Raw genomic sequence first — 16,754 nt, 5'->3', positions numbered from 1 at the left:
AATATAAGCTTAGCAAGAGGATATTTAAATATGGTAAGAAATTTAGAATGTGCAGTGAAGACAGATCTGCATGAGAGAAGCTGATTTTCAGGATGATGAAGGAAGATCACCTTGATTTTACAAAATGACAACATGGGAAAGGAGCCAGACTATAATCAGAGGAAATTGATACATTTTTTGAAAATTAGTAATTCTTGATCGTAGCTTCATTTGTAATGTTAAATAATTTCTGATAGCTCCAGACTGATGATGACTAACAGGTGGAACAGCCTTAGCATCCTGTTCTTAGGAATAATATATAACATAACCCTTTTAGAACAGATGTTTCAGGCTGACAAAGTATAAAGCCACAAGTAATAACTGTAGCTCTAAATTTAAAAATAACTATACTTGCAAGGAAAAGCATTGATCACATACTGATCTTTTCCATTTATTTGCACACATCGGTATCACCATTGGTATGGTATCTTTGCATGAGGTGGTTAAAATATAAAATGGCTTTTGCTTCTGAAAAACAATAATTTTGTTACTTGGGGTTTTTTTCTCTTTGTTTGTTTGCTTCATAGACTATTGGTAGAGAAAATCTTTGCTCAGTATCTTGTCCCCCACAACCTGGAAACAGAAGAGAGAATGAAATGCTTGTATTATTTATATGCTAGTTTGGATCCAAATGCTGTCAAGTAAGTTACTTTTTTAATGATTCTTGAATACTTTATACAATTATTTATTTAATCATTTCTAATTAACTGCTGTTGATAGGGTTATTGCTTCTTCTAATTGAATCAAGAATCTCAGATAAATATTTATAGAGAAAATTTTATCATGTAAATTCAAGTAAGTTAAAATCAAAAATATTCCTATATGCATAGGTATATTTGGCAACTGAGCAATATGGTTTCAGGAATTTAGAGAAGTCCCCATGTCAAAATTATCTTTTGTGCACCTGTTGACTGGGATCTAAATCACATTTATTGGAGGTTTACCATACTAAGCCTAAGAAATAAGAACTGGTTCTTTGTCAGGAGAACATGTCCAAATCACTTCTGTGTAGAATAATTGTATGATTGATTGTCAAAACAGGTATTTTTGAGATTGAAAGAAGGCACTATGAATAATTTTGTTCAGACAGCCACCATAAACCTTAACTATCCCAGGCCACTTAGAATCTGTGGGCATTCCACTTTAATAAAGCTTTTAAAAAAGTAAATAACCCTCTCATTGAGAATTCTGATTCTCCTGAATAAGAACCTCAGCTATTACATTTACATATATATATATTACCTTTAATTTCATATAATTTCAAATTAACAGAAAAGTTTCAAAAATAATAACACAACTTTTAAAATCCCATTTAGTGAAATTCCTAATTTTTGACCATTTACTTTATCATTTGTGCATACTTTACATACGTATTTTCTTCTGATCCATAGATAGTAATTTGCAGACACTGCATTCCTTTACATCTAATACATAGGTATTCCTTAATTACAAGGATATTCTTTTATATAACTAGAGTGCTTTCATGAGAGTCAGGAGGTTTAATATTGATAAAATACTGTATAATCCAATGTGTATTCAAATTTCCTCAGTTGTCCAAATAATGTCCTTTATGGATTTTTGTTCCCTTTCTAGGATTACATGTTGCATGTCTAATTATCATGTCTCTAGTCTTTTTAAATTTAGAACCATTTCTCAGTTTGTCTTTGTCTTTTATAACTTTGACAGTTTTCAGAACAATGTTGCATAGGTCAGTTATTTCATAGAATGTTCTCTCAGTTCGGGTTCATTCAGTGTTTCCTCATTATTGGATTGAGATTCTGTGGTTTCAGCAGAAAGGCCACAGAGTAACATACCCTATTAGAAGACGTTAGCCATCATTTTAAGGATTTGCAAGTAGTTCGTAACGTTCACTGTAGATAGTAAATTCCAGGCCACGGGTCTTGATCTCTGTTTACATTTGGCAAAGAGTACTCAGAAATAAACTAATTTTGAGCACCTGAAATTACAGAGTGGGTTTGTAAGAGAAGAAAATCTGCTATCACAGAGAGAAAAGAATCTAGAGTAAAGAAACTCAATTTAAATTTGGCATGTTTTGAATCTACATCATTTCTAAGAAATTCATTTTTTAAGCCATCTGCACTATTTCCTGCATACCTCCTTAGCCTGGCCTTTCGTGATCTGATCCTTTTCTATAGTACTTTCCAGCTTCCTTATGCTCCCCCACTCACGTTCTGTGCTCCAAGCCTATAAATTTTTTTCACGTCCCTGTGTGTGCCATGTACTTTAATGACATTTTTCTCTTTGTTTATAGCAGAACTTTCTGGCTACCTCTGCTTAGAATGTCTTTGAATTCCTTCAGTTTACCTGGCAAGATCCTATTCATCCTTGAAAACTTCTCAAATATGTTCTCTCATAAGAAGCCTTATGTTTACTATTTTAAACCAAACTATCTTAATCCTAATAAGTAAATTTTCTGAAGCTTTAAATTTTAGGTAGATGTAGAAGAATGGTGTATCTATACCATGCAGTGAGAAAAGTAGTAAAGTTGAATAATTACCAGTATTGTTATATTATGTATATTTTTCATATTTATAACTTTATTTACAGAGCTCTCAATGAAATGTGGAAGTGTCAGAACATGCTTAGAAGTCATGTACGAGAACTGTTGGATTTGCACAAGCAGCCTACAGTAGGTTCATGATTTGTTTAAATTCACAGTATTAATTTAAAATTGTTAATTTTTCTGTATAATGAAGCAAGCAAAAGTATCTCAGCTGTTTTATTTTCCAAATGTCAGTTTCTGTGGTTATCCAAGATAAATTTGCATTTCACATGAATATTAAAAAAAATCTTATTTTTCACCATGAGCACAGAAATGGTGTTTTCTAGTATATCAAGTATTTTGACACTAAGAATTTATAGTTTATCAATTTTTAAATAATTAGAATTAAACCTCAGTATAAAATTATATTAGAAGTCAAATTTTTTTCCTCTTTGACTTTTGGTCTGTCATTGTAGCATCAGTATCAAATCAGGTATCAATCCTCTGAATATTCCAAAGTCAAATTAACAAAGAAATGCTGCCCAGCATTTTCTGAAGGTTGAAAAAAGAAACGTAAATAATCTCTTATAAATGCTTCTAAACATATTTGCTAGAGTAGGTGTACTTAGCACAGAGACCCCCTCAGTGGTCATGGATGCCTAACGCAAGTGTTGTCTTTTTTTTTGATAAATGACCATACAGTCTCTCGAATTGCTTATCTCTGCCTCTGTGGTGCAGAAACAGTCACAGATAGTTCGTAAACGAATGGGCACGATTGTGATCCAACAAAACTTTAACAAAAGCAAGAAGTCCATGGGATCATACAGATTCATTAATAAAATAGTACTCTTGTAATGGAGGAAAGGGCCGTAGGAAGGAAGGTGATACATTAATTAATGGGCCACAGAATAGCTAGTAGAACTATTCTGAAAGAAATTTTTTCTACTTTACACATTTTTAGTTGATTTTCTTTGGTGTATAGTTTCACAGTAATTTTGATATGATAATTGTTTTCATTATTTTCTGTTCTGTTTTCTGACAAGATAATTTCCCTATGAAAGTTATACAGTTTTCAAAATTTTTAAGATATCTTCCTGCTGGCATGTCCTCTCCTTCTGTTTGCACTAGTTTGATAGTTGTTACTCCATGGTTGTTTGTTATCTACATAGGCTGTAGATATGATAAGCCATTTCCTACTGGGTATTTTGTGATGGATTTTTTTAGCTTAAGAAGATGTACAATACTGACTGTAGGTTTTCTTAATGAAATTTTGTTAGCACGTATGACATCATTTGTTTCTGTTTTAAATTTCAGTCAGAAGCTAACTGTTCCGCTATGTTTGGAAAACTGATGACCATAGCAAGTGAGTATGTTTATTGACTCTGTAGGTATATAGCAGACATCAAATAACTTACCCAGTGGAACTATCAGCTTAATACTTATTTAGTAGGAAAAAATAGTCCTTAATAATTTTATTTCTAAGACCCATATAGTCTTATCTTTTGGTAGGACAGCAGTATTTTTTAAGACAGCTTGGTTTTTAGTTTAGTAGTTTTTCTTTTGCAGTATTGATTCTCTTTTAATCTTCTAGAGAATTTGCCTGATCCTGGGAAAGCACAAGATTTTGTGAAGAAATTTAACCAAGTTCTCGGTGATGATGAGAAACTGCGGTCTCAGTTGGAGTTGTTAATCAGTCCAACCTGTTCGTGCAAACAGGCAGATGTCTGTGTGGTTAGTAAATTATACTTTTGTATTTGTTCTTCTAGCTTTGCTTATAGAAACTTAGATTTCATTAAAATCTGCTTTACATAAATTATTTTATTTGTGTGAATGTAACAATATTGTGAGCTCTGAATTACCTAGGAGTATATCTGTGGTCAGATATACTTAGTTCTCTTTACCTGTCAAAATTCCAGGAAAAACACTAGAGAAGCAAGCCAGGGAGTTGGTCCTAAGAATTGAGCAAGATAAAATGCTTTGTATTTAGCAGACATTTATTAGATAAATAACAATTTTCTAGTGTGTGTGTGTATTCTCCCATGTATCAGCACAGGAAAAACCCTTGTCAGTGTATCAGCAATAGTTAAGTTGCCATATACACATTTATAAACAAGGTAATTCCTGTTTAGGCTTTTGTCTTCATTCTATTTTTAGACTATTTTATAGAAAACAAATTGTTGACAAATACCCAAGGAAAAATTCATTCATTTATTTACTATTTTATGAGACAGTTTCTAATTTCATCTTTACCATTTACTACTGGTGTGACCTTTAGCAAGTTGTTTAGTATTTTTGAGACTCATTTTTTTCATCTCTAAATGTTAGCAACTTCACAGGATTGTTAAGAGGATATAGATAGATATGGATATAGGTATCCTACCTAATATTAATAAATTTCTATTTCACATATATGACAGTATTACACATAAATAACACAATACAATATTACACATATATCACAAACACTGTGCCTGTACAGATGAATAAGAGAAAGAAAATCATTTCAGTTATTTATGTCTAACTTTGCTCTAAAAAGATAATTATTTAAATATGTGATTAGGGATAAGGACTATAAACAGATGTATATACAAAGTCATTTGGGAGCATAGAATATGTTTTTTTTTTCCCTCAGTCTAGTAGGCATATAGGGTCTTTAAGTGGATCTTAAAAGAGTAGTAATTAGGAAGAGGTGGGAGGAAGCCAGTTTAGGGAAGAGAGCAATGGATTCTTTCATTGTACCTAGGGATGTGAATGTCACAAGTGCCCAAAATAACCTTCTCTTTGCACTTCTGAACGGGATGGTTTGCTGAGAACATTTAAAGGTTTCATTTACTTCTTTGGTATTTAGAATTCCAGTTCCAGAATACTGTGTTCTGCTGGGTATCCACTAATATAATTGGATCATAGAACGAAATGGCTTGAAAAATATCATAGAGATAATTGGTTTAACCACTTCATTTTACAGATAAAGATTACGTTTTAAAGAGGTGAAGTTTCTCATCCAGTGTTTCACAGCTAGTGACTGAGCTTCAGGTAGAGTCCAGATCTTAATAGACCCATGACCGTGTTCTTTCTATATATTTCATCATTTGCAAGAACCCATACAAACTGAATACTGCTCAAGAAATACAAATCTTAAGAATGAATAATCAAGTGGTACTTTCTGGTCTGAGAAAAATAGGACTTGAGTTTGAAAAGTGAAAGTAACGTGATTCCTGCTATTTGTCAGAACAAATATATCTAAGAGCTTCCAAATCCAGAAAGTATATGCAAAACAGATGCAAGGAAAACATCTCAGGGTGATTTGATGGTAGGAAGCAGGAGAGTAGAGATGTGGAAAGTCTTTTTTTTTTTTTGAATGTGTAAAGGAAACTGTTTATTTGTTGCTGCCTACTTGCCACATACTAATTTGGCTTCTTGCTTATCCCCAGTATAAGCTTACACTTATCATTATGACAGATAGACTTTTTAAAAATAATTGTTGTGAGAGATTACCTAAATATTATATCCATAAAATGTAGTTTGAAGAACTACTTAAATATATCATTATTTATATACATTGGTATATTTTATATAGTGCTATCACTGTGCTTAAATGTGATTTACTCTTTTTCCTGTGCTTATATGTAATACCATAATTCTTTTCTAATGCCTAGTTCTTCTATTTTTTAATACTGACTATATAGTTTGCCTAGCAATTTTCCAGTGGCATAGTTGTTGTTAAACAATCACTGACTTTATCTTATGTTAAAGCAAGTAAGTTTTATACCAAGTGGGAGAAAATCCCCTCTTTAGGAAGACTTGCACAAAGTAAGTCTGATTTCAAAAGATAATACAAAATTAATTTTAAATGTGTATCTGTAGTATAGAGCAAAGGGTATAAGGACATAAGCACTGACTAAAATATTTATTTTCTCAGATGCTGAAATTTTGCTGAGTAAATTACTACTTGCAAAATAAATCAAGCACTTCGTAGTGACTAATAAATTTTCTTCTGAATTTCAGTCTTTGGGATTTTTACACTCTAATAGCAACCATGGATGCTATCTAATTTAATATGACCTTCATAATTAATTTGTGTCACTGAGGGACTTCCCAGGTGATCCAGCGGCTAAGACTCCTTGCTACCGATGCAGGAGGGCCCGGGTTCATTCCCTAGTTAGGGAACCAGATCCCGAGTGTTGCAACTAAGACCCAGCAAAGCCAAATTAATTAATTTTTTTTTGTTACTGAAAGTACAACAGAAATTTGTTTCCTTGATCCCCTTGGACACATTGCCTTAAATTTTTTTTTTTCCATGAAAAAACTAATAAATAGAGTGACTATTATTTGTTACATTGCTTTATAGTTTGGAAAGCACTTTTAATCTGCTTTATCTTCTCAACTAACATTTTCACTTATTCATCAGAGATACTCAATGAAAAGCCTTGTTATTAATGTAAATTTCTTTCTCTAGTACCCAACACATAATAAATTTAACCTTGTCTTTGGATGATTCAGTCTCTTACAATCATTAAATCCTTATATTCTTTAGAAACTTTCAGCAATAATATCTTTTCTCTTACAGGAGCTCTTTGATATAATGTCACCATTTTTGAACTCAACTATGATCTTCCAGAACTGAAAAACTTTATACACTTAAAAGTCTTCTCCTCGTTAAAAAAAAAAATTGTTGTCCGAAAGAAAAGTTTTTTCAGACTGTGAAGTATACCAATGAAATGTGCCCATGACAGTATAAATTGTTTTAATTTTTTCAAAAGTAGAGACTAAAGGGACTTCCCTAGTAGTCCAGAGGTTAAGACTCTACACTCCCTATGCAGAGGCCCAGGTTTGATCCTGGTCAGGGAACTAGATCCCACATGCTGCAACTAAGACCTAATGCAGCCATTAAATAAATAAATGAATATCAGTTGTAAAAAGCATTCAAGATTGTCTACTATGTAGTAATTTCATGGGAGAAATATGACAAAAGGCATAAATCATACCATGTTACCCCCCTTTTTTCCCTCTGCAATCTAGATTTTCTAGTGCTTGCCTAATGAGTATATCATTTTAGTCAGGGTATAAAGCAGAGAAAGTTTTTTTTTCTTTTTTACATCTGATGATATTGAATCCTTAAATGCTTTTGATGCCTAGGATCATTTTTATTTTGAAAAACATGAAAGGATGATACTTACAGTGAAACTCTTTTCCTTCCTATAGAGAGAAATAGCCCGGAAACTTGCCAACCCTAAGCAGCCAACAAATCCTTTTCTAGAGATGGTCAAATTTCTGTTGGAAAGAATTGCACCTGTGCACATTGATTCAGAAGCCATCAGGTAAACTAGGAATTATATTCATTCATAATAAAATATAATATGAAACTACAGTGCTGTAAGTTTAAATTCTGGGTCCCCAACGAGACCTAAAAAGGTATACAGGGAACCTATATCAGGTATCATTCAAGTTGAAAGAAAGACAGGCTCCTTTTCTGATCGTTGGTTTGTTTCATAACTTTTTTTTTTTTTTAATTTTTTTTAAAAGAAATCTTGTGTTTATTTTTAGCTTGTATGTTTTCATTAAAGAAAACCTAGAACATAAGAAAATCTATAGCTATCATCAGCCTTTGAGTTTTCTTAACCCTTCACTTGAGATATGTGAAAACAGAATATATGAAAGGATGGTGACTGCAGCCAAGAAATTAAAAGACACTTACTCCTTGGAAGGAAAGTTATGACCAACCTAGACAGTATATTAAAAAGCAGAGACGTTACTTTGTCAGTAAAGTCCATCTAGTCAAGGCTATGGTTTTTCCAGTAGTCATGTATGGATGTGAGAGTTGGACTATAAAGAAGCTGAGCACTGAAGAATTGATGCTTTTAAAGTGTGGTGTTGGAGAAGACTCTTGAGAGTCCCTTGAACTGCAAGGAGATCCAACCAGTCCATCCTAAAGGAGACCAGTCCTGGGTGTTCATTGGAAGGAATGATGCTGAAGCTGAAACTCCAATACTTTGGCCACCTGATGCGAAGAGCTGACTCATTTGAAAAGACCCTGATGCAGGGAAAGATTGAGGGCAGGAGGAGAAGGGGACAACAGAAGATGAGATGGCTGGATGACGTCACCAACTCGATGGACACGAGTTTATGTAAACTCGGGGATACTGACTGAAATTAAAAATGCCGACTATACAGGGGCTTCCTGGCGGCTAAGAATCTGCCTGTCAGTGTAGGAGACGAGAGTTTGATCCCTGTTCTGGGAAGATCCCGCATGCTGCAGAGCAGCTAAGCCCATATGACACGCAACTATTGAGCCTGTGTTCTAGAGCCTAGGAAGTGTAGAATACTGAGCCCTCATGCCCCAACTACTGAAACCCAGATGCCCTAGAGGTCATACTCTGCAACAAGAGAAACCACCGCAATGAGAAGTCTGTACCACCACTAGAGAGTAACCCCGCACTCTGCAACTAGAGAAAAGTCTGAGCAGCGACAAGGATGCAGCATAACCAAAAATCAAAACATTTTTTCCAATAACTGACTGTACAAAGTGTTGACGTATATGTAACTAACAGTGTGTTGGTGATGTTAAAAGCAGTTTGTTTTAGCATCAGATTATCTCAACATTGTCTCATCTCAGGAATCCCAATATTAGACATTTGCATATAAGAAAGGAAGACATCATTATGTCTTTGGGTTTCCCTGGTGGCTCAACAGTGAGAGAATCTACCTGCAATGCAGAAAACACAGGTTTGATCCCTGGGTCAGGAAGATTCCTTGGATAAGGAAATGGCAACCCACTCCAGTAGTCATTCCTGGGAAATTCCACAACCAGAGGAGCCTAGCAGGCTACAGTTCATGGGATCACAGGGTCAGATATGACTTAGCAACTAAACCACCACCGCTACTTGTGTTTAAAGTGGAAATACCCAAAAGTCCATCAGTTGGTAATTGGATAAAAATACTGTGCCGAAGAATTGATGCTTTTGAACTGTGGTGTTGGAGAAGACTCTTGAGAGTCCCTTGGACAGCAAGGAGATCCAACCAGTCCATTCTGAAGGAGATCAGCCCTGGGATTTCTTTGGAAGGAATGATGCTAAAGCTGAAACTCCAGTACTTTGGCCACCTCATGTGAAGAGTTGATTCATTGGAAAAGACTTCGATGCTGGGAGGGATTAGGGGCAGGAGAAGAAGGGGACGACCAAGGATGAGATGGCTGGATGGCATCACTGACTCGATGGACATGAATCTGAGTGAACTCCTGGAGTTGGTGATGGACAGGGAGGCCTGGCATGCTGCGATACATGGGATTGCAGAGTCGGACACGACTGAGCGACTGAACTGAACTGTGGTAGATCTATACAATGAAATACTTACCAGGAATAGAGAGGAGGTTCATTCAGTGGTTCACACTGATCCTATGCAACAACATGGAGGAGTCTCAAAAGCATTATGTCACATAGAAGTTGTCAAACACAAAGTATATAAAATTTTATAAAAGGTAAAATTCTAGTGGAAGAAAGTTGATCAGTTAATGCCAGAGTAGGAAAAGGGAATTAACCACAGAAGAAGTGTAAGGTAAGTTTTTGTGGTGATGACAGTTGTTTTATGTGTATATCGCTACGGTGATTCACCACTTTATTTATACCCACTAGCATGGCTGTGATCAAAAAGTTGAGTTGGCAAGAATGTAGAAAAAATGGAACTTTCATGTTTTGCTAATGGGTGTAAAATGTTGGAGGTGCTTTGGAAAGCAGTTTGACAGTCCTCCAAAAGTTATGCATGGAGGTACCATATGTGTGTGTGTGTGCTCAGTCATGTCCAGCTCTTTATGACCCCATGGAGTGTAGCCCACTCGAGTGGGTTGCTATTTCCTCCTCCAGAGGATCTTCCTGACCCAGGGAAAGATGAACCTTGAGAACTCCATTTATGAAGTATTCAGAATAGGCAGATCTATATAGCAGCACAAAGTAGATCAGAGGATGCTTAGGGCCGAAGGAGTTGGAGGTGAATAAGGAGTGACTTCTAATGGAAATTGGACACAACTGAGCACACACACACCTAATGGGGAAGGGGGTTTGTTTTGAGGTAGGGTGAAAGCTAAGTTTGTTGAATCTTTGCCTGTACTGGGACATCACTAATGAGGAAATGAAATCTCAAGAATGAAGATCATGTTTGTTTTAACTTAAAATAGTATCTTGTTGACCAGGTAATTTCTAGTTTGTGGTGGTTAGTTGTATTTGAAAAACTAATAATGTTGAACATTAAATACTTTTAAATTGTTGATTCTGTGTGTGTATATATAGAGAGAGCGCAATGCTTCTCATGAATTGCTTTCAATTTCTTTGCTATAAATCTCTAGGAGTGGAATTAGTGGTTCAGTAAATTAATTATGTGATTAATTCAATGCCTTTGTTCATTTATGTGTTTACTATTTGCTTTTTGTTTTGAGTGAGTTCTCATTTGTCCATTTAGCAACTGCCATCCTAACATTTTTCTTAAAATTACAAGTGATCTCCATTTATGGATATGAATATTACATTGCTTATACTTAAAAATACATATTTCTGGTACATTTGCCAGTTTTGTTGCTTTTCATTAGAATTACTGTTAAACATGGATGGGGAGAATAAACTAAAATAAGCTCATTTGTCATGTAGAGAGGGAAGTTTAAAAAATCACAGAATAACTTTTTCTTCCAGAAAATATTTAATTTGATGTTTAATAGAGTCTGTATATGTCTGCTACAATGCAGTTAAGATACAGTTACTAATCTAGTAGTGTTACTAATTTAGATTGTCTTATTTTAATAGTGCACTGGTAAAACTGATGAATAAATCAATAGAAGGGACAGCAGATGACGAAGAGGAGGGTGTAAGTCCAGATACAGCTATTCGTTCAGGACTTGAACTTCTTAAGGTATTTTTGAAACAGTTTTTCTGCAGTCATATTTTTTTTAATTGGTGGAAAATTGCTTTACTATTTTGTGTTGGTTTCTGCTATACAACAGTGCAAATCAGTCATAATTATATATAGGAAGGCTCAGGAGGGAAAGGAGATCTCCTTTCCCTCCTGAGCTGTCCTCCCCTCTCCTCGTCCCTCCCCTTTAGGTCATCATGGAGCACCTGGCTGAGTGGGCTCCCTGTGTTATTTAGCAACATCCCACTGACTGTTTTACACCTGATAGTATATATTTGTCAATACCGCTTTCTCAACTTCTCCCACCCTCAACTTGCCCAGCTGTGTCCACAAGTCTGTTCTTTACTAGGCTCATCAGTACCATTTTTCTAGATTCCATATGTATTCTGCAGTTTTTATGAATCACCTTAAAGATATGCAAGGGTCAGGCTTTATTTCATTGGAAGTTATTCAAAAGATTAAAATTTGTAATACAACATTTTATAAAAATGACATGTTTTCTGAATTATACTAATGTAATTATTTTACATTATAAAATAATATTTTTGGAGTTTTGCTGTTTCATTCATCATATGCATGCCTGCTATGCTTATAACAGTATGTGCTAACTGATTTAGTCTTACCTTTCAAATAACCTGCATATTGGTTAGTAGGATTGCTCACAGGAATTACTATAATACATCATTATCTGATTGGGATTCTTTTTTTAAAAACAATTGGTAAACAGTTGCCAAAGAGGTCAGAGAATTGGACAATTAGTAAAAGCCATAATTTAGTCTAGAGGGGGAGCACAGCATCATCAAAGAGAATAATTTGGGGCATGTTTTAGGGATTGTGGATGTAGCCTGAGTAGTTAGAAGTATTGCTTTGAGGAGTGACGGAAGACAAGATTGGTTCCACATGGTGGAAATAAAAGTTTTTTAAACAGAGGAAAATCATCTTTAAGGCAAACATTTTTAATAGGTTGTTTGATTCAGCTTTTCAAATTTAAATCCTCATTTTTCTCTGAATATTTAAAACCTCATAAGTAAATATTATCACTCTGAATCCTACCAAATGAGATACTCTCTCCACTTTATAATCAGTTTTAAAAATGCTTATATAATAAGTTAATGAGGGCTACATACTCCATTCCCTACCTCTTTATTTTTCTTTTAGGCCTTATTCCATGTGTCATGCTGACTAAATTGTTTTTGCTTCATGGAAGGTAAACTTTGTAGACACAGTATCTCTAACTTGCTGGAAATTCCTTAAGGATAGCCTAGAACTTATGTCTTAATAAATAAAGGGAACAATTATTTATGTTTGTAATCATGATTAAAATTTTCCAATAACAACTACTTATGAGTAAATTTTTTGTGATGGATTTCACTTAAAATATTTTCTTATAGGTTATCTTTTGCCAGCGAAATAAAGCCTAGTGTTAGCATTTTGTTCCTAGTGTTAGCATTTCACTCCCATGAAAAAGGAGCCACATTTCCCACATTCCCAGTATCAGAATAGACTAAGAGGTAAGGAAGAAAACAGGACCAGGGCTGTCGGTCAAGAACTGTTCGCCACAACTCACCTCAAGGGAGACTACACGGTACAGTCTTGATTGTATTGCTAGCATGTACAGCTCATAATTTAAGTTTTATTTCTAGTAGAAAACAGTTCTTTTAATGGATTATAACCATTGTCTGTACTTAAAACATTATATCTGTTCCTTTAGGTTCTGTCTTTCACACATCCTACCTCGTTCCACTCTGCAGAGACATATGAGTCCCTGTTGCAGTGCCTCAGAATGGAAGATGACAAAGTAGCAGAAGCTGCTATACAGATTTTTAGAAACACAGGCCACAAAATAGAAACAGACCTACCCCAAATACGATCGTGAGTACGCTCTTTCTTATGATAAACACAAGAGTTCTCCAAGTATGGGAACCTTAGGGTCATTGTTTCCCTTAGGAACACTCTGAGGAGGAAAGATGACTTTTATTTAGAAGCTGCTTTTCTGTATCCTTTGTTTTCCTCTTTTCTCTGTCTGACTTATCTCCTCTACCATTTAATATGGGCAGAGGAACAACCTAAAATTTTTATTTTAAATATTAATATTAATTATCTAAAGCTACCACAGAATTTAGGATTAATATATCTTTCTAATTTATTTCTTTTTCTCCAACTCCAAATTCAGTAGGTACTGCCTTCATATCTCACTCAAGAATTGTATAATCAAAGGTGCTTAATGAAATGTTCATTAGTTGCTTAGTTGTTGGTCATGGTTCTTTTATCTCTCTAGAGTACTTCCCCTCTCCTCATAAGAATGAAGTACATTTTGGTATTTTTACTTTGGCAGCTTTAAGAGGTTGCCTTAGGATCAAAATTTGTACTGAGAGTGTGATGTCTTTTGGAGGAAGAGCACATTGCTGATAGCTATTATAATCAGATGTTCAAGGTATTTATATAAATAGTTTGAGGTAAATTCAAATCAAACCCATTTTTCCTCATGATATATTAATAGAATAAGAGAATTCCTGGCTCCTTAAGTTTTTGTTGGATTTGTGAGCTAATAGTTTAATTTGAGAAATAATTCAACATTTATTGTATATCCTTTTCATCGTCAGCACTGTAGTGGCTAATATAAAAGATTACCGCTGTCAGTCCCTGCTGTCAAGGAGTTTATACTCTAGGAATGATAATTTTTATCTTTGTACATTATAGAAAAAATGATTGACACAGTGGGCTAAAGTTACTGTGAGTTTTACAAAGTGGGAAAATGTATACTCTTTTTAAGGTGAAGGATATACTTAAAGGAATTCTATCCCAGAAGGAACAGTAGAAGAGGTAACTTTGGACATGAGGAATAAAACCTCTTATTCTTAAGACTTGTTCTTCAGTCGATAAGTGGTGTCTGACTCTTTGTGACACCGTGACCTGCAGCACGCCAGGCTTCCCTGTCCTTCATTATCTCTCAGAGTTTGTTCAAACTCATCACTGAGTCAGTGATGCCATCCAACCATCTCATCCTCAGTCACCCCCTTCTACCCTCAATCTTACCCAGCATCAGGGTCTTTTCCAATGAATTGGCTCTGCGTATCAGGTGGTCAGAGTATTGGAGCTTCAGCTTCAGCATCAGTTCTTACAATGAATATTCAGAGTTGATTTCCTTCAGGAATGACTGGTTTGATCTTCTGTCCAAGGGACTTTCAAGAGTCTTCTGCAGCATCACAATTCAGAAGCATCAATCCTTCAGCACTCAACCTTCTTTATGGTCCAACTCTCATATCCATACATGACTACTGGAAAAACCGTAGCTTTGACTATACAGACCTTTGTCGGCAGTGATTTCTCTGCTTTTTAATATGCTATCTAGGTTTGTCATAGCTTTTCTTAAGACTAATCAGGAAGGAAGGAGGGAATTATTGAGAAAGCAGAGAAGCACAACACTGCAGACCTCAGTAACAACGCTGGTTGTGTAACTGGATTATCAGTTCAGTCGCTCAGCCGTGTCCAACTCTTTGCGACCCCATGAATCACAGCACGCCAGGCCTCCCTGTCCATCACCATCTTCCAGAGTTCACTCAGACTCACGTCCATTGAGTCCGTGATGCCATCCAGCCATCTCATCCTCAGTCGTCCCCTTCTCCTCATGTCCGCAATCCCTCCCAGCATCAGAGTCTTTTCCAATGAGTCAACTCTTCGCATGAGGTGGCCAAAGTGCTGGAGCTTCAGCTTTAGCATCATTCCCTCCAAAGAAATCCCAGGGTTGATCTCCTTCAGAATGGACTGGTTGGATCTCCTTGCAGTCCCAGGGACTCTCAAGAGTCTTCTCCAACCCCACAGTTCAAAAGCATCAATTCTTCGGCGCTCAGCCTTCTTCACAGTTCAACTCTCACATCCATACATGACCACAGGAAAAACCATGGCCTTGACTAGACGGACCTTAGTCGGCAAAGTAATGTCTCTGCTTTTGAATATACTGTCTAGGTTGGTCATAACTTTTCTTCCAAGGGGTAAGCGTCTTTCAATTTCATGGCTGCAGTCACTATCGGCAGTGATTTTGGAGCCCAAAAAATAAAGTCTGACACTGTTTCCCCATCTATTTCCCATGAAGTGATGGGACCGGATGCCATGATCTTCGTTTTCTGAATGTTGAGCTTCAAGCCAACTTTTTCGCTCTCCTCTTTCACTTTCATCAAGAGGCTTTTTAGCTCCTCTTCACTTTTTGCCATAAGGGTGATGTCATCTGCATATCTGAGGTTGTTGATATTTCTCCCGGCAATCTTGATTCCAGCTTGTGCTTCTTCCAGTCCAGCGTTTCTCATGATGTACTCTGCCTAGACGTTAAATAAGCAGGGTGACAATATACAGCCTTGATGGACTCCTTTTCCTATTTGGAACCAGTCTGTTGTCCCATGTCCAGTTCTAACTGTTGCTTCCTGACCTGGATTATAGCACACTAGAAAAACAAGGAGAAAGGTTAAGGTTGACCTATGCATCATCCTTTCATTAGGCTAAGAGGAATTAATATATATAATGACAGTTTACTCAAAACTCATACCTTCTTTTGTTACTAACTGGTCTTATTTATAAGAACCGTTACCTTGGTAAATGAATTTGAAAGAAAGACTTCAACAGTGCTCAGTCAAGGAATGTATTGATATTTGTGCATGAAAATCCTTTTCATTATTCTAAACTGTATGGAGAGAAATATGGCCCATTCATAAATTTCAAGGTAGACTTCACACTGACTAGCATATGTTCCAGTTTTTTGATTGAGGTGCATAAAGGTTTAGAGTACTGCTCTTAATATCTAGCCTTCCATTATTACAAGACAAGGGTCCCCAACTGCCAGGCCACAGATCAGTACTGATTCCATAGATCAGTACACAGCAGGAGGTGAGCAGCAGGGGAGCAAGCAAAGCTTCATATGTGTTTACAGCTGCTTGTGTTACCACCTGAGCTCTACCTTCTGTAAGATCACCGGCAGCTTTAGACTCTCACAGACATGTGAACCCTTCCGTGAACTGCACATGTGCGTGCTTCTTTTGAGAATCATCCTGAAACCATCTTCCCCTCCCTATCCATGGTAAAAATTATCTTCCACAGACTAGTCCCCTGTGCCAGAAAGGTTGAGGACCGCTGTTATAGTATGACCCTTTTTCACTATTGCACTTGATTTGAAGAGAGTCACTTAACATTTTGATCTATATTTTATGTAATGTTTTGTCTTATCCATTTGATGTATATGCCAATTTTTTGTATTTTGATAGAAACATGCCATACTTTATTTGCATACTTTCTCTCACTGGTATGTTCTTACCTGTTTTTAAATGAAACT

The 16,754-nt window shown here is 35.9% G+C and overlaps 1 protein-coding gene across 3 annotated transcripts in view; it reads left to right on the top strand.

The window, feature by feature from the left end:
* Window positions 1-16,754, top strand: part of PDS5A (PDS5 cohesin associated factor A) — a 128,044-nt gene that overhangs the window by 74,216 nt on the left and 37,074 nt on the right. For all 3 annotated transcript variants that reach the window (XM_015096447.3, XM_042251323.2, XM_042251324.2), the window contains exons 13-19: window positions 567-680; window positions 2,608-2,689; window positions 3,857-3,905; window positions 4,134-4,273; window positions 7,745-7,860; window positions 11,329-11,434; window positions 13,146-13,306. In XM_015096447.3, the coding sequence (XP_014951933.1) occupies window positions 567-680; window positions 2,608-2,689; window positions 3,857-3,905; window positions 4,134-4,273; window positions 7,745-7,860; window positions 11,329-11,434; window positions 13,146-13,306 (768 nt within the window). The remainder of the gene's footprint in view (window positions 1-566; window positions 681-2,607; window positions 2,690-3,856; window positions 3,906-4,133; window positions 4,274-7,744; window positions 7,861-11,328; window positions 11,435-13,145; window positions 13,307-16,754) is intronic.

The sequence above is a fragment of the Ovis aries genome, chromosome 6 (genome assembly GCF_016772045.2).
Source record: "Ovis aries strain OAR_USU_Benz2616 breed Rambouillet chromosome 6, ARS-UI_Ramb_v3.0, whole genome shotgun sequence".
In the NCBI taxonomy this organism is placed as follows: domain Eukaryota; kingdom Metazoa; phylum Chordata; class Mammalia; order Artiodactyla; family Bovidae; genus Ovis; species Ovis aries.
This window is presented reverse-complemented; position numbering and strand designations above follow the sequence as displayed.